Source organism: Leopardus geoffroyi, chromosome C3, assembly GCF_018350155.1.
Source record: "Leopardus geoffroyi isolate Oge1 chromosome C3, O.geoffroyi_Oge1_pat1.0, whole genome shotgun sequence".
NCBI classification, from domain to species: Eukaryota; Metazoa; Chordata; class Mammalia; order Carnivora; family Felidae; genus Leopardus; species Leopardus geoffroyi.
Window position 1 is genome coordinate 59,091,165 of NC_059338.1, and position 18,563 is coordinate 59,109,727.

Genomic DNA, 18,563 nt, shown 5'->3' on the forward strand with positions numbered 1-18,563 from the left:
CTCTCCTTTAAGTCTCTTATTGTACTACATGTGAAAATCCCGTCTCCCCCAAAAGGCTGCGAGCTCAAGTACAGTGCCGCACGGTCAGTTCCATCCCCAGGAAAGGCAGCCAGCTGTGGTGCATTGGTGAGGGCTCTGGGTTCACAAGCTGATAGACGGAGAGGCGGGCATTCCAAACAACAGATTCTGCCATGTCAGTGCAATGCCTAGCTGCTGAATTTCAGCCCTGTGTAAAGCTGAAACGGTTCGTGGGGGCATTCAGGCCTTGCTTGGGAGGACTTGGCTAGTCCTGGAGTGTCTCTTGGGCTCTAATGTCTTTTTCCCGTAAGATTCTTGAGACATCCCATTATCCGCCAACCACCATGATCTGTTAACTTCATGAGCTCATGCTTGACATGATGTTTATTTTAGCTCTTTGCCCCTAGATAGGGCTCCTCATCCTTCACAGCTGGTTATCAGAGATCAACTCTTCAGGTGACAGATGGTGCTATCCCCAGGAGCCCCAAAGACGTGCACATGTTGCACAAGAGGTGGGGTGGCGTCAGAAGTAGCAATGGGTAACCACTGTGCACTTACCTGAAGCTTCTCAATCAGAGGCGAACTCTTCACCTTGATTTTAGGAGGGTGGCTTGCATTGGGCGGTGATTTCTACAGAGCAAATGGACCAAAACAACGGAATCAGTGAGGTGAAGGGAGGTGGGGTTCTGGCTGGAGCCCCAAAGGCCCAGGTGAAAGAAGAGGAGAAGTTGATTTCACCGCTTTCCCACTTAGCTTTCAGCAGCCCACCCACCGGGTCAGGGCCTGGGCCTGGGTGTGGGCTCCCCACCACCCCTCCCTCGTCTCACAGGTAGAAGACCACTTGAATCTATGAATCAGAGCAGGCTGGACAGACATCTGAAACACAGGCGGCCTCCTGTTCCAGAAAGGATGACTTCATGGTCATTATGAGACAACAGACTATGTCTGGGGGATGAGATCTTCACCTCCTGACCTCCAACAACATGAGCCAATGACGGGAGGGAATTCCAAAGAGAAAGGGCAAAATGACTATTTGTTCTGTTTGTACAAACAACAGAAGACACCACAGACCAAAGGTGAAAGCTTACAGAGGTTTAACTGAAATTTCTCCCTTGAACTAATGATATTTTGGAAAATCCAAACCACCAATAGTGTTATTTATAGCTTATCATTTTCCAAAACATCGTTCATTTCGATTAAGCAGACATTTACCGAGTATCTACTACATTCCCAGCATTGTCTTGCCTGGTTATACGAAGATGAACACGATATGGTCTCTGGCCTCTAGAAGCGATCAATGGCTGATACATACATATAAAACCATACATATGGAGGCACCTTGGTGACTCAGCTGGTTAAGTGTCCGACTTCAGCTCAGGTCATGATCTCATACCTTGTGGGTTCGAGCCCCACATCGGGCTCTGTGCTGACAGCTCAGAGCCTGGAGCCTGCTTCAGATTCTGTGTCTTCCTCCCTCTCTGTCCCTCCCCCACTCGTGCTCTGACTCTCTTGGTCTCTCAAAAATAAACGTTGAAAGAAATTTAAAAATAAAAAACGAAACCATACGTTATGTTCTGCTAGCTGGAGATATGTTTGTGATGAATGTAGGTCAGGAACCTTGTCTGTATTTTATTGTATCTAAAGAGATGGACCCTTTCTTGTTTTGTCTAAAATCCCTGCAACTTGAGTCTGGTTCTACAGGTATATGAGGACACTGATGATGATGATGGTGAAGAAGATGGTGGTGACTTCCATGTTGTTTAGCAGAGGCCAAGGCACAAAAGGGATTTTTCTACAGTTTAGAGACCCCACATACATTACCTGCCCCAGCCCCCGTGGACTCATTTAGCTGAATCACAAAAAGAAGAACACCAATCTCCTGGAAACATTCTGAGATACTTACTGAGTGAGATGATTGTATTTTAGTGATGGAAGGAGGAAGATTTACTCAGTTCAACTCCTTGTGACCCTTTTAAGGCCCAACATTGAGGAAGAGGCACTGGAGTGGGACAGTTACCAGCTGGGACTCTGGCTCTGACAGGAGCCGGATGGGTGCCCCGGCCTCAGCCTCCTCCACCAACACCCAGGCAGGTGGGTTTGAATAAATGACTCTAAGAACGCCTCCAGCTCGAAGGTGCCTCTGGCTCCATGAGTTTACACTGTCAGACATACTCCTAGAGCAGTTTTCAAGGCGCCTTGTGTTGGTGACAAGTACAAAGTGCTGCCAGCCCCAAATCAGTTGACTTCTGTGCTTTATGGTGAAATTTCACATGAGCCACTATTTCTAAAGATACTGTTTAAGGAAGTGCAGCAACAATTTTGCTGACAAACTTTGCTTGTTGTAATACCAGAAACTCTTCTCTTCCTCAACTGACCACTATATGTATATACATATATATATACATATGTGTATGTGTGTGTGCGTATACATACATATATATACATATATATACATATATATATATATATATATATATATATATAATTTATTTATTATTGAAAGACAGAGAGAGATAGAGCACCAGTAGGGGAGGGGCAGAGAGAGAAGGAGACACAGAATCCAAAGCAGGCTCCAGGCTCCGAGCTGTCAGCACAGAGCCCGACGTGGGGCTCGAACCCACAAACCGCAAGATCATGACCTGAGCTGCAGTCGGATGCTCAACCGACTGAGCCACCCAGGTGCCCTCATATATATATACTTTTAAGTAGGCTTCACGCCCAGCACAGAGCCCAACGTGGAGCCTGAATTCACGATCCCAAGATCAAGACCTGAGCTGAGATCAAGAGTTGGATGCTTAACCAACAGCCATCCAGGCGCCCCCTGACCACTGTCTTCTGAAGAGACTGAAAATTCAACAAATGCAGCGCCTTCGCTATAAGATAGTGCGGGGAACCTAGCTCATGCTCCCCAAGATCCTTATTGCTTGGAATTGAACAGCAAAGCAGGAGGACTCCAAAATAGCTGCTAGTGCAGTGCCTAGGAACGGCAGCAGGTGGCAGCATTTCCTTTGCCATTTAACACGGGACTCCAAGCAGGTGGCTGGGCCTAAGACCACCGAAGGAGAAAAACCAGCCTCAAGCTCTATGTGTGTATATTCATATCTGCACATGATGTTCCTATAATGTCTAGAAATCATGAACCTGACTTTTCAGATGGGAGTGTTTTTCGGCCCTTCTCTGGCAGACAAGGCAAGGTTTACGGCCATATTAAATACCCTTTTGGCTGGGTTCTCCAGAGAGGAGTAACTCCTGGTCACCCCATGGTCTCAGGCCTGAGCAGGCATAGGGAGGGGGCGGGAATGAAGGGATGGAGAGACCCTTCCCTGCACTGTGCCTCGGGGACTGAGCGGCAGCCCGACTGGGGCCCTCCCTTCAGGCCCCCCTGAGGTTCCCCAAGGCCACGCCGTGGGAACGTAAAGTGGAGAACTGCAGGCCGCAGACTCCGTCCAGCCCAGCCACACAAAGCTGGTTGTTCTTTTTATTTCTGTGTGATTTTCAAGGTGACAAAAAGTCATCGATCCTGGAAGCGATGTCCTTCTTATGTGCAAGCAGCCGGTCACTCCAGGCAGGACTGTTTCCTCTAACATCCACTCTCCTACTCATCCAGCCCTTGGCCCTTCTATGCTATTTAACCGCTGGGCGGTACCTCATGGGATGAGCCTGTAGGTTTATTTCACCCAGAGCCGGGAAACTAACCTGACTCATTCTGCTTTTATTCCAGAGAATAAAACACCCCCATCTGGCCCCCATCATCTGTCTGGTTAGTGTTCCTGTCTTACTTCACAAATAAGGAAGAAGGCTCAGTGCAGTATGGTGGCATCTCCAGGGCCAACTCTGGGTCATCAGGGGGTAGCCTCACAGGAGGCTCCTGATGGCCAAGGCCTCAGCCTGTTGCCCAGGGGCTGAAAGTCACAAGGAGAAGCTGACCCTTGGTAAAGAGAAGTTGTCGGTATGTATCTGGCCATAGCACGAGCTAATAACCCCATGATGCCACACAACCATCAAGTCAGTGCTTGAAGAAATGCCAACAGAAAAGACTCAGTTTTTAAAAACCGTGTTTCTCGGGGTTCCCATTCCAGAAGAAGGCTGCTGTTCGGTGTGTGGGGCAGCGATCTCTGAGCAGTGGGGCTCTAAACGCCCCCACCCCACTGGATCAGGGGCAGCTGCACGTTTCTGCTTTCTCTGGTGGGCTTTGGCCTGTAAGCCTTGGGTGGGAAAGGCTGCTCTCCTCGTGTTCGTTACATACGTGCTCAAGGTCACACGGGTATCTAGTGTCTATTGTCAGGCTGCTGGTCCTCAGAAAGGAAGGGGGAGGGAGGTAGTTGAAGCGGGATTTGTGAATTGAACCGTCTTTGGCTTGCTTGCTTTCTCTAGAGGCTGGCTTCCCAGGCTGGACGAGAGAACACGTGAGTTCATTTCTGCAGGAGTGTGACGGGGGCACAGTGAAAGTTCATGGGCTGCTGGGATGGGGGACGGAGAAGTCACTCCTACAGCTACAATTAGATAAATAAGGGTCGGTACGTACGCAGTTTGGGAATCTACTGCCAGCATCTGTGATGCCAGCACCTTCCCTGTGTTGGTAACATTGACTATTTATATGTGAGGGCAACGAGGCTTCTGTGTGCTCTGATTTTCTTCCAATGATCCAGAACAATAGCCAGTCTTTGCAAGGACAGCACAGAACCACGGCATTCGCTCATGTGGCAATTCTGCCTTATGTAAGTGCTGCGTCTCTTTCCAGGTGTCTTTTCCACAAGGAATGTCATAGAAACCGGACCTGGAGTAGAACGTAATACTCTACAGCACATTCTCTTTGTTGAAATTCTCAGTCTTGAGAAACAGTGTTCCTGTCCTTGACAGACCCTGAAGGAGGTTCCGTTAGAGAGAGTAGGAAGGAACCTGGTCTCCAAAGTAAAGAATTCTGGAAGCAGTAAGAAGAGATGCATCCCCCAATCTGAAAGGGAGAAACTCCCTGCACAGGTTTCAAGGTCTGAATGTGTGCCTCCTGTGCCCCCTCCCGTCAGAAGAAGGCAGACTCACAACCGGTGTCCCCTGAGCCCTGGAACGGCACTTACCTCCTCACCGTTCTGGCCCAGCTCTACCTTGGGGGGGAACAGGGGGAGGGAGCAGGGCGGTTTCCTTCTTGTTGGCTTACAGGCTGGTGTCTGGAGGGAGGGGGACAGACAGACACACAGAAAGAAAAAGAGAGAGAGGTAATCAGGCAACAGGGAGGAAGAGGAGGAAGTGGAAGCTGGATGAGGAATGTTCAGGGATGTCTGGAGGAGAAAAGATGTAGGAAGGCTTGCCTGCCACTAGCCATACACAGGAACTCTCTCCACCCGTCCACCCCTCTGACTCCCAGGCTCCCGTCCCAGTCCTGCTGCTGCTGGAGCCTTACTTGACATTCGCTGGCCTGAAACAACATCTCAAACCGATATCTGCTTCTAGCCTCCAGGCGCTGCCAGTACCCTAGACCAACACTAGCTTCTTCACCCTTTACGACATTCCTACAATGTCTAGAAATCAAGGACTGATTTTTCAGATGGCAAAACAAAAGCACAAAACACTGTACCTAAAAAAGCATGATAGCAACGCCTTTGTCCCAAGGGGCCACCCCCCAACTTTGGGGTGCCCTTCCTTCATGTTCTCCTAAGGAGCTCTTCAGACTGCGTGACTCCAGAAAATGTAGCCCAAATCTCTCCCTTTTACTCTGTCCTCTCCAGCAGGATACTTCTGGGGCCCACTGATCATTGGATCCCTGTCCTTCTGGATCCCTGGCTTCCTAACTGAATGCACGTTCCTGTAACTCTTCTCTTCCTCTTCAACTCTCAATTCAGAATCTGTTCCCCTCTTGCCTTGCTCCTGATTCCTGGACCCTGGGGCAGGGCTGAGGATGAGCATTTCTTTATTCTGAACCAGTCTAGGCCTGGCACAGCTGGGCGAGATCTAAGTCTCCCATGGTGGATGATCGAGATGGAAATGAATCCAGGCATCCATCTTTCCAGCTCTCTGCCCTTTGTCTCCTCGCTCCGGGCCACAGTGTAAGCCTCACTCTGGTGAGGAAAGATCCTGCACAGGCCAGCAGCATGGCCACATTCCTCACATTCAGAGGGACCCCTCTCTGGCTTCTCTTCCTAATTTGGTAATTACCAAGCCTCCTCCCTCCCTCTCCTCTGGGCCTGACCCAGACTTCCCCTTCCTCCAGCCCCCTTCCAGAAGAGGGGCTCAGAAGACGCCTGACTCACCTCCTTTGCAGCGGCTGCCTGCTCCCTAAACCGCCCAGCCAGCTGGGCCACCGAGGGGGGTGCCGAGTCATCCACGTTGGCACTGGTCTCTGCCGGTCTTTCCTGGCAAACCAAGGGAGAGCAAAAGTTAACCAGCAAATCTATCCTCAGCTCTTCCCAGTGTTGTTACTGGGTGCCACACACGGCCCTTGTTTTGTGACCGTAAGCAGAGAAGCTGTGACAATGAGGTATTTTAACAGCATCTTGCAATTGACCCCTGCATCCAAGGATTTTAAAAATCATCCAGTCGGGGTGCCTGGGTGGCTCAGTCGGTTGAGTGTCCAACTTCAGCTCAGGTCATGATCTCACAGCTCGTGAGTTCAAGCTCCGTGTTGGGCTCTATGCTGACAGCTCAGAGCCTGGAGCCTGCTTCGGATTCTGTGTCTCCCTCTCCCTCTGCTCCTAACCCACTCGCATCCTGTCTCTGTCTCTCTCAAAAATAAATAAACATTAAAAAAACCTTTTTTAAATCATCCAGTCAACTACGTGTCGTGAATATTTAGGGTGTGCTCGGCCCTGGGTGTGGCTCTGGGTCCCGTCCCGAAGGGGAACCCAGGGGTCTGGGAAGCAGCGTAAGCCCTGTGCTCCTCATGCTGCAAAGACCTAGACTGAAAAGGGGCATGTGGAGAGAAGATGACAGGAGTCGCCTTCCTTTGGTCAGAAGAGGCTTTCAGAAATGGGGGCTGGCAAGATGCATTGGCAAGCAAGGCTTCAAGTGTATGAAACGGGGTAAGCAAATGCCCTTTATTCAACTTTTACCATGTGTATATGTCTTGTCTTCCCTCCTTAACTGAATGCCTTGGACAAAGAAGCGTCCGGTACATATTTGTTGAATAAATAAATAAATGACAGGAGAAGCAGGTAGCACGGCCAGACCCCCTGGATTCAACCCCTGGGTGGCTCTGTCTCCCACTAGCTCAGTGACCTGGACGAACGCCTTTACCCTTCTGTGCCCTGACGGGGATAATAGTAGCACATCACTCGCAGGGTCTGCGGATTAAATGATTTACTATCTGTCTGAAGGGCTGGGACCAGGCCTGGCACACCCATAAGCGCGTTGGAAGATTTGTTTAAATTCCTCCAGCAACGGGGTCCTTCCAAGAGCCCCTGTGATGATTCAGGTCAGGTACTTGACACGGTGCGTTTCTGTCTCCCCAGAAACTCATCGCTTTCCCTCCTGTTCTTTTTGCTGGAGGAACCACCTGGGCGATGGGCTTCTCCACGTTGGCTACAAGCGTGCCTGTGCCCCTGCCCTGCCACCAGCAAAGACCACTGCTTCCCTGCAGCCGTCCCTCCCTCCAGTGCCTCCAGGCTCCCCCAGGAGGCCATGACGCACGCACCCCAGACACCGTTCACCCCCACCTGCCACTTGTCACCGCGACACGACACATTCGGTGAGTCAGCGAGTGCTGTAAAGGGCCGCCTCGCTTCTGCCGCCTCGCATGCGGCCCCCATAGTAATTTTTTAAACGTCCCTTCTCGAGACATGAGGCTTCTGTGTTTTGTGACCACGTTGAAGGCATTTCTCACACGGCTGCAAACGCGCCGTACCTCTTCCCTCCTCACGGGTGGCCTGAGACTGGGAGGATCTGAGCGGCAGCGGGCCCAAAAAGTCCACGTCGCCACGGGGCGCATACTTCCCCAACACAAGGCATACTCCCCCCGCTTCCGGCGCCCCCACGACACACAAACACCACTTGCACGCATGCGCGCGCCAAAAGCCCGTGCATACACACGCACGCATGCGCGCGCCAATACGCATGCGTGCCCACGGGACGCATGCATTGCACATGCGCGCGCGCGCACGCACACGCACTTCTTAGGCCCTCCTTTTTTCTGCCTTGGTGTGCTTCCATAGGGGTGTCGCAGTAAACGTGTCTGGTTGTGCCAGACGCTGCCGGGTTGGGGCAGGGCAAACCCGGAGCCCACCAAGGAAAGGTGCAGTTAAGTAGATGGGGCAGAACTCTGTGAGGCAGGCTTTGTTCAGAGACGGGCAAGATCTGCTGGGACCACGGCCCTTCAGATCTGAGAACAGGCTGTTCGGGAGGAAAGACCAGTCCGTCTTTACTGTTTCCGGCTGTGATTCAAGGTCAACCCCATTCCAGCCTAAACACCCGATGCTGACTTCGCATAAAGATGTGAAAGGATTCACCTCTATTCAAGATGCCAGGTTCTCCGTAATGCTGGGGAAAAGCGGGGGAATCTGATGCCCACTCCGGGAGGGGCCCGCTGGGCAGAGGCACACGACTCACACCTGTCTGCCTTCCACGCTTGCCACGATAGGGGTTGTCAGAGGGGAACGGCTCATCCTTTGGGAACAACGGAGAGGCTTCGGGCACAGTGTGATTACTTTGGGCCGCTCTTGGCAAAGACACCAGGCCGATCAGTTTGTCCATCTGTCTAACTTCCTGCCCACGTAACAGATCAGTCTCTCTGTCCGTTGCTATTTATTGCTCGGGGTCCTGCTGACAACGGTACTTTACCTCAGCTGTGAAGGCACCCAATCACTGGTGTGCAGGAAGATACATTCCAGATAAAAATAGAGCTGTACAGGAATCAAAAACTCCTCCCTAACTTCCCTGTCTGGAAACTGGGCTTGGCCAGGGGCTCAGAAGTGAGAGAACTATGAGGCTTCTGGAAGCATTTAGGGCTTAAAAGCTGGGTTGAAGGAAAGATTTTAATGCACCCGAGTTTGTTTTCCTGGAGCCCAATGAATGACTTTTCTTTAGAACATCTAAGGACTCCAGAGCTGGTTGAAACTGTTACATCCACTCACCACCAGCCCCTCGTCAGATTCTTTTTTTTTTTTTTTTTAATATTAGATATAATTTATTGTCAATTTGGTTTCCATACAACACCCAGTGCTCATCCCAACAGATGCCCTCCTCAGTGCCCATCACAGTCTCTTATTCTCAGTTGTAGAAGACTGCCTTCTCCTAGCTAGCCCACTGAAGCCCAGAAAGGGCAAGTAACTTAGCCAGAGTCACACAGGAGGAAGCCAAACAATAATCTATCAACGTTTTACTCCAACACCCGATAACCCAGCAAAGGATGTTAGTTAAGTAGTATAATTTGTGAAGGTGTTTTGAAAACTAAAGTGCTATACAAAGAGTGAAATTATTATTAGCCACTGGGTTGCACAGGTGCAATGGAAGCAGCATGGCCTTGGAGGTGGACAGAAGCCAGTGGCTCAGCCCGTCTGAGGTCCTGCCTGGATTTCTGCCTTGCGACTCTGGCAGGTACAACTACTAACCTCCTCCAGGGGTCCAATGGCACACCACCTCAGGTCCAGGTTAGTGAGCAACTTCACTAGCTTTCTGTCTTGGCGCTGGGGCTGGTTTGGTAAGGCCATGCTCTCGCCTGGACTGAGAAGGACTTCCATGCCCTTGCCTCGTCGCAGACTTTCCTGGGACCCCTCAGCCTCCCCGGGATTAAGTGTTCTTTCTCTGTCCCTAAAATGTCCATAAAGTATTTAACACAGAACCTGGAACATAGAAAGTCTTGTTGAAGGGTGCTGTCTTTCTCTTCCCCACATCCAACCCAGCCTGCAGTCTCAGGGCCTGGGTACCTGTTCCCAGGGTCACTGACACACTCTGGACCGTGCCGGTCACGGGACCACCCCGGCCTGCATCCACACTGAGTCTTAACCACTGCTTAGACCTCAGCTCATCCTTTCTTTGGGCCAATCTCTAGGTCTTAAATCTGTTTTCTGGACTCCTGTCCCTTTGTGTCTTGCTTTAGATGACACTCATTTCCTCGGACTGTCGGTCTTCATTCCATTTTCCTGGGCCCAGATCTTGCTTACCAAGCCCTCTCTGCTACCATTCCAGCCCGGGTCTGCCAGCCAGCTTGGAAACCACTTCTGTGATTCCTGTCTGACTTTGCCTAGGCCAGAAAAAAAACAACCACCTCTGGTGTTTACTTTCCATTTCTATGGGACTTTCTTCTGAGAACTGAGGAGCCCCTGTGTCTGGACAGCATGGAACTTCCCCCAAGCTGTTGCCATGTTGAGTAAATACGATTTGCATGCTGCCTACGATCCACATAGTGGGACCTTTGTATACAGGTCCGAATTGGGCTCTGCCCACCTCCCTGGCTCTGCCCCTGTTTCTCCATCCTCCACCTTGGCCCAGGGTCTAAGTATCTGACAGTGTCTGGGCCTTGGATTAGGGAAACAAGGCACCAAGGGAGGCCTCTTCATCTGTAGCTTGGGAGGAGAAGCAATGAGGGGGCTCTGCCCGGGGGCTGAGGAACCCCTGCTCTTGGCTAAACGGAAGGTTCTCTTGCTCACCAGAAACAGGCCAGACACCCAGAGCCTTGAAAATACAAGGTGTGCTTGCTTCTTTGCACTTCTAGATCTACAGGGGATCTTAACCCGGTCATTTAAGGGATCTGCACTCTTCCAACAGGACCATACTTAAACCATCACTTCAAAGGGATCAACAGACAAGTCTCTCTCGAATGCCACAGTGGTTCCAGAGTCTTCCTTTACACGCTTACCTTATATCCCTGACACTTCAGTTCACCCCAGTGTCCAGCCATTCCCATCCTTGGATGATGCAAACGGCACTGGACCGGGAACCAGATGGGCCCATTTGACCCGCCTACATACTTAGGACACCTGCTATGTGGGAAGCACTGTCCTTAAGAGCACTGGACACATTTCCTGTAACGCTCACAACACCGCTGCCAGAAGAAGAAACTGCCCAGAGTTGCTATTCAAGTTAGGAAGGGCCAGCCCCACAGTTATCTAGATTCCAAAGCTCTAGCTCTTTCCGGACCAACATGCTAGATAGCTCTAGACCTTTACTGAAAGGGTTATCTTATTCAGTCATTAATATCTTAGTCTGCCGTCAATCAATATTTACTGTTCTAGGCCCTGGGATATAATAGCAAACAAGGCAGAGTTCTTACCCTTATGGGGTTGCTATTCCAGTGAGGGAAGCAAACAATGAACATACGCACGGATAAATAAGGTAGCTTGTTGAATGCTAAGGAAGAGATAAAATAGGGCACTTTATCTCTGGGGGGTGTGGGAAGGCATTTATGAGGGAAGACATCATCCGAGTTAAATCCCAGCCGAGGAGAGGGTGGGGGGGAAACTCTCCTGAGCAGAAGAAAGCACAGACAGCAACGAAGGCTGAGGGGCCAGAGCGAAAAGCGTGGCAGGGACATGTTGGATACGTGAGACGAGGGGAGGTAAGGGCGACGGACAGCCTGGGGCCTGCCACGTGGGAAGCAGTCTGTATTTTATTTTGAGGGAATGGGACGCCATTTGGAGGGTTTCAAGGACGGGTGTGACCTGGGTCACACATAAGAGGCTGTCTGCGGACGATGGATGAGAAGTAGAAGTGGAGACCAGGAGGAAGGTTCTGGCAGTGGTCCAGGTAATGGTGGCGTGGCCAGACTTGCAGCAGGCAGCGGGTGCGAAAGGGTGCGCTGGGAGTAGGACAATGAAGAATTATTGATGCACCAGGTCTAGGACGCAAGGGACGAGAGTGGCCAAGGACGACTCCGGAAGTCCGATTTGGACAACGGGACTCAGGGGTATTGTTTCCTGGGTTGGGGACGGCTTGTTGGGGAAAGAAATGTGACTGAGGGTAGATGGGGGATGAACAGGTCTTGCTTGCTCATGAAAGTCTGGACTGTCCGTAGATCCCCAAGTGGAGACAACAGTGTAGGGAGCCGAACGGACACCCACATCTGGAGCTCAGAGGAGGCATCCAGGCTGGAAACAAAACTCATTAGAGATCGTATTCGCAGTCACAGGACTAGATGAAATCATAGGATATACAGAACAGGGAAAGGAAGAGGTCCACAGACGGAACTCTGGGCCACCTGCTTATCGGCGCTGAGCTGGCTTTGCTCACAAAGGTGGGGACACTGCTCCTGGGGCTGCAAGGCCAGCCCTGCAGACACTTCCCTGCAGACTGCAGACGGGAGGAGTGGGCGCCGGAAGATTTCTGTGGCTTAGGTGACAGAAGGTAAGAAATCCTGGAATGTCACGGCCAGAAAAAACCTCATGTCCTCCACCCATGCTGCTGGCTCCCCTTATTCCTCATTTCTTGAGCATCGGTAGATACCACAGGACGCGCTGGGATAACGGTGGCCCTGACAGAGGAAACAGCCTGTTTTGGAGGAGGTGGGAGCGGAAGGGAGGTGAAGAAGGAGAACATCCACATGATGAGGCAGGAGAATGGGAGCGGATGTGAACGCTCATCAGATATTTCACATAAGGGGCGCCTGGGTGGCTCGGGGGTAAACATCCGACTTCGGCTCGGGTCATGATCTCGCGTGAGTTCGAGCCCCACGTCGGGCCCTGTGCTCTCAGCTCAGAGCCTGGAGCCTGCTTCAGATTCTTTGTCTCCCTCTCTCTCTGCCCCTCCCCCCCCCTCCTCTGCCCCTCTCAAAAATAAACATTAAGTTATTATTTTTTTAAAACCAACAAAGATTTCGTATAAGTCTAAAAAAGTCCCCAGTATCCCCTCCCTACCCACTTATAGGCTTTAAGGATCTGAAAATAGCAGGTGCTTGGCCTCTGAGAATCTCTCCCAGGGAAAACCCAGGTAAAGTACTGTGCCTGCAGGAAGGGCAGGCCCCTGACCCGAGGAGTGTGTCCCTCCTGAGGACCTTCAGGGCTTCCCATTTCCTCCCAGGATGTGGTGCTGTGGCCCAGCAGCATAGACAAGAGTTCAGCAGCCCTCGATGGGCAGGACACCGTGCCGACTGCTCTCGTGGTCTCAGAATCAGGTGCCTGGGGCTCATCCAGGCAGGCTTAGTGGCAGTGGTGCAGGCAGGGCTAGGGTCTAGGTGCGTCCCAGGTAACAGCAGGGACAACAGAGAAGAGGGACAGAGATGCTCATTCTAGTGCCATTATAGAGACAGGACCTTAAAAAATGTAATTTGGGAGATACGGTATGTTAAATTTCTTTATAAAGACCCGTTAACTATTGGACAAGCATAAGGAAAACATTTCTTTTGAGTCTGATGCGGTTGGCAATGCACAAGGACAATTTGATAGAAGTGGAAAGAGCAACTAATTCAGAGTCAGACCTGGGTCCTAGTCTTGGCTCTGACGTATGTTGGATGCGGGCCTTTCTGACCCGGAGTTTCCTCATTTGTAAACAGAGTTGCTAACACCCGTCAGCCTTTGCTCCAACCCAATGTGCAACACGTGCCCTGTCTTCCGGAGGCTGCACCGTCGTTTTCTCATACACACCAGCAAGCGGCTGATAGCCCCAGAGTCCCCACGAGATTCAGAATTAGCCTGGTCTATTCCAGGAAGCGTGCACAGCTGACTATGTTATCGTGCTCTCTGTGGGGCAGTAGAGCACACCGCTCAGGCTTTGAGCCAGACTGCCTGGGTTCAAATCCTGGCTCTGCATTCACTAGTTCTGTGGCCTCAGACAAGCTACCTTAAGCTTTTGTGTGCCTCAGCTTCTTTTCGTGCCTCAGTTTCTATCTGTAAAATGGGGGATGATGAGGGTAGCACCTATGATATATGGTCACTGGAGGGAGTTGATGAGTTCATGCACGTAAAATGCTTCGAATGGGGCACAGAATGAAGTACGTGTTCCAGAACTGTTAGCTATTACTGAACGCTGGCTGTGGGGCTAGCGGCTCCCCTCAATATGCCAAGGGATGTCCAGGGTCTTGTCGAATCCACTCTTGCCCTTCCATTCCCTCTGGGTCACGGAAGCCTCAGGGGGAGCCCCAGCTGGCTAACATGGGCTCCCGCTGCTTCCTGCCATCCTCAGCTCAAGGGTGGGCTGTCTTATCACCTAGGCAGCCTCCTAACACTCCATCACTGGCTGTTCAAACCATCGCCGAGCAACTGGCGTGCACAGGAACGCGCGATTAAAAACAGTAAGCGAAACTAAGCTTAATAGGGTGGCTTTTAGGGTCATGACGTAGGTCCCAGCTGTCCAAAGCCCTGTCAAATCAAAGCAGCTGGATCAGAATATCAGATGAACGTTGAAGACGTGCCGCTTGCTCCGTGAAGGAAGCCGGTCACCAAAGACCACGTGTTGCACGACTCCACTTATACAGAAAGTCCAGAGGAAGCAAATCTTTGGAGACAAGAGAGTAGATTCCTAGTGGTGGCAGTTACTGTGTCGTAGATTACTACGGAGAGCAGTGGTTGCTGAGGGCTGGAGGGGAGGGGTAGACAAGGAGGGGGGGTGCATGCCAAGGGGCATCTTCTTTGGGAGGTGATGAAAATGTTACAAAATTGACCGTGGTGATTGTTGCACGACTCTGTGAACACACTAAAAACCGTGGAATTTCACCCTTTAAATGGGTGAATTGTGTGACACGTAAATTCGCTCTCAATAAAGCCTATTGGTTTGGGAGTGGGAGAGGCCAATGGAGAGAAAGCAGCTCTGTTTCCACGTTCCTGACTTCCCTTCCTTCATGGTCGGCCTCCTCTACCCACAGGCTCAGGCTTTCCCAGGCTCCCAGCATGCCTTACGGCTGCAGACCTTTCTAAGGAGTCTCTCCCAACTTGCTGCTGGAGGGGCTGATTATGCAGTCAGGTACCTTATAGGTTTGTAAGGACGACGGAATGAGTTTGAAGCCAAACACCCAGCAAAGAGCCTGACATTTAGGGGGCACTCAGTCCACGGTCACTCATTTATTTATCCACTCCGTGAATATTTATTGAGCATCTATCATGTGCCCAACACTGCCTCAGTGTGGGGATATAAAGACGAAAGCTCGTGGTCCTGGCGCTCAAGGAGCTTCTCGTCCAGCTAAAAACAGAATAAGAAAACTACCATAATGCAGAAAGACCGCGGCCGCAATTGGGAAACGTGTGTCACTGTGATAGAAGCTCAGGACTTAAGGGGACTTAAGCCACGTGGGTGACTCAGGGAAAGCTTCGCCGAGGAAGTGATGCTTAAGCAGTCTGGAAGGCCGGGAGGGACGGAGGGACCGGGGGACGGCGGGGGGGGGTGGGGGGAGAGGGAAGAGGCCTTGCCAGGCACAGGGGACCCACTGGCAGGTGCAAAGTGTCAAAGCGTGGAAGACTACTATGTCTTGGGGAGACTTTAATTGGTTCAACGTGGGCTAAGCAGAACGGGGGATAGAAAAGACGTAGAGAAACAGAAAGCTGTGGCTTGCCCAGGGTTGAGGCATGTCCACAATTTAATTCAGGCCCTAGCGTTTCCCTGTTAGCTGTATTGACCCTGGGCAAATCTTGATTTCTCTGAGTCTCGGTTTCATCTCCTGTACAATCAGGGTGATAATCCCCGTGTCGCTGTGCTGGGATGAGGAGGATATGAGATGATGGCCACCAGAGCCAACGCTTACTCCGAGCTTCCTCTGTGCTAGGCTCGTACCTCGGCACATGGGACGTGAATGATGCCAGCCGCGGTACTGAGGCTGCGCTACGGGATGTGGACTTTCTTCCCGAGGCTAGGGTGAACTAATAAAACATTCTCATGGGGAGCTTTTGGATTTGCTGTTTAGAAGCGTCCCTCTGGAAGCAGGTGGTACAACAACATGTATTTCCATCCCTTCTGGTCCTTGGGCAGCTGCCGCTCTGTGAAGGCGGTGCTGGTGGAAAGGGAAGTGTGTTTCCGTCCCCCTCGCCGCCTCCTTCGCTTTTCCTCCTTCTGGTGTGATTATAGCTTGTTACCACCTAACACGGGGAGCTCTCAGAGGCTTGCTGGTTAGGGACACCAGGTAGGTCCCGAGCACGATCTCGGATCGGTCCCTTTCTTGTGTCACTTGAGCTCCTGAAGCCTCAGCCTCCTCGTCTGTGCAGGGAGAATAATGCCCGCCTCGCCTTCCTCGCGGGAGAGTCGTGAGGCTCGGAGGACTCAAGGAGGAGAGGAAGCAGAGATGGCCAGGATGGGTACTGTCTGCACCCCAGAGTCTATGGGCTGCTGGGGAACAGAGATGGTTAAAACGTATCTAACGTGTGATGGATCTGCATGGTAGGCAGAAATGGGCCCCAAAGACGCCCACATCCCAATCCCTGGAACGTGTGGCTATGGTAGGTTCCGTGGCCAAGGGGAATGAAGGGAGCAGGTGGAATGAAGGTTGCCGACCGGCTGCCCTTAACATAGGGAGACTGTCCTGAATTAGCTGGGTAGCCCCAGTGCAGTGACGAGCATTCCTAGATGTGGCAGAGTCGGGTGAAAGGGGGCTGCTAGCCGGAGTGAGGCTGTAAGGAGGGCGTAACCCACCACCCCTGGCCCTGAAGACGAGGAGGGCGACAGCTGAGCCGGGCAGGCAGCCTCAGAGCTGGAAAAGGAGGGGGTTTCTCCCCTTGAGCCTCCAGAAGTGACATAGAAGAGACCTATTCCAGGCTCGTGAGCGCCAGAACCGCAAAGCAACAGACTTGAATTGTTGAAGCCACGAACTTTGTTACACTGGCCGTGGGAAAAGAGCGCGAGCCGGCAAGTTCTTGCTGAGCACCCGCTGGCCGTGTGTCTGGGCTGCGGGATCACAGTGCTGAAAACGACACACCTGCTCTCCCTGGAACCCACGTTTGGGGGGGAGGGACCGGCAGTGAACAAATGAACGAGTGGATGTATCGTATGTGAGTGGTGCTAATGCTCTGAAGGGTTAGCCTGAAAAGGGGACGCCGGGCACTGCTTCTGGGGCATGATCACAGGAGACCCCCCCCCCCAGGGGAGGAGGGGGATGAGGGGCAGGGGGAGGAAGAAGAGGAGGAGGGGGAGGAAAGAGGAGGGAGGAGGTGACTCTCAGTTGAGGACGCTGTGAACTGAGGACACCATCCCTCTGAGCTGGGACCCGGTTCTAAGGGCCATGCGAAGTCACGGGAGGGTTTTAAGCAAAACCATTGGATTCACTTCTGTGATCCCTGTGGCTGAGAAATGGCTGGGGACAGGAGCCCAGTTTGGAAGCTGTTGCCATTGTCACAAAAGGTGAACAATGAGCATGTTGACAAGCCACTGCTGCCCACGGGGCCTCTGGCCAGGTCTGGATCTGCCAGGGCGGCCAGGAGGTGCGTTCCGGGAGGCTGAGTGCGGGGAACAGTGGAAGGGGCAGGAAGGGGGCCGAGATCCTGACAAATGTTGAGGGACAATGGCTGGGGGCAGTGGCCAGGATGAAAGCGAGTCTGGTGACAGGGGGCCCAAGGGTCTTGAAGGTCGGGAGTCTGCAATCTCGGATGTACAGCTGTTAGATGTCTAGCGTTATCTGGCCCCTCCTGCAATCTGCACCTTGAGTAAAGGCTATTCGTGCAAGTGGCAGCCTTTTATTTTTGCTTCCTTCCCTCCTTTCTTCCTTTCTCACCTTTATTCATCTTTGAGAGACACAGAGAGACAGCATGTGAGGGAGGGAGGGGCAGAGGGAGGAGCAGAGAGAGAGGGAGACACAGAATCCGAAGCAGGCTCCGGGCTCTGAGCTGTCAGCACACAGCCCAATGCGGGGCTCGAACTCACGAACCACGAGATCGCGACCTGAGCCGAAGTCGGACACCTAACCCACTGAGCCACCCACGCGCCCCTATTGTGCTTTCTTGAGGGGTGAGAATCCCAAGCATCTACGGCCCACCTTTCGTGGGTAAAGGAATAGCGTCAGGCCGCAGAGTTTGTGGGTTCGCCCGCTCAGAAGAGGTAAACGAGCCCTTACCATACGGCAGGCCCTCGGCCAGACTCCAGGGGTTTGTGGGTGAGCGGGCCGATGGGGCGCTTAGGGCTACCGGCCTTGCAGGAGAGTGAGGACCAGGACTCCGCAGGGGCAGAGACCGGGGCTCAGAGGTGGCCGTGAGCAACACGTCCATCCGGGATTCAGTGGCTGTCTTAAGGATGGCTTTACAGCCGTAGGGCTGGAGCCAGCATTCTGCCGACCTCAGGAGTCTGCCAGACGAGGGAGTCTTCCCAGACTGGCAAGGGACAGGACTCAAAAGCACTTTGGGAGAAAGGATTCCCAACCAGGATGGGTGCCTGTCCAGGTGGTGCAGGGAGGAGTCAGGATCCTGCCCACGTCTCTGGCGGACAGGGGCTCCCTTTCCAGAGAGGGGAGCCCGGGGAGAAGAGCTGGGTGGTGAGAGGCAGGGCCAGCCCCAGGAGCGGAGGGCTCTCAGGAGGGTCAGGGGTCAGCCCCCGCAGCCCCCCTCCCCCCCAGTGCCTGCCGGGGATTTCTGGAGTCTACACCCTCGGTTTGAAACCTGGCTCCTGCTACAAGGTGAGCTGGGGTGCAGAGGAGCAGCGGCCCCCCCCAGCGTTGCCTGTCGGGCGGCCTCTGAACAGCTCGGCTTCTTGTTTTTGTTTATAATTTGTAGGCCAAA

The 18,563-nt window shown here is 52.4% G+C and overlaps 1 protein-coding gene across 5 annotated transcripts in view; it reads right to left on the reverse strand.

Moving 5' to 3' along the window:
- The window catches only part of RCSD1 (RCSD domain containing 1), a 74,614-nt gene that overhangs the window by 14,937 nt on the left and 41,114 nt on the right, over positions 1-18,563 (reverse strand). For 3 of the 5 annotated variants that reach the window (XR_006705964.1, XM_045453047.1, XM_045453044.1), the window contains exons 2-4: positions 6,264-6,365; positions 5,094-5,183; positions 577-648 (exon numbers count right to left, since the gene is read on the reverse strand). Coding sequence is in view for 4 of the 5 variants with exons in the window: in XM_045453047.1 (XP_045309003.1) it covers positions 577-648; positions 5,094-5,183; positions 6,264-6,365 (264 nt within the window). In the remaining variant the exon portion in view is untranslated. Of the gene's footprint in view, positions 1-576; positions 649-5,093; positions 5,184-6,263; positions 6,366-7,852; positions 7,962-18,563 lie in introns of those variants that run through there. The other 2 variants (XM_045453045.1, XM_045453046.1) reach the window with 2 other exon arrangements.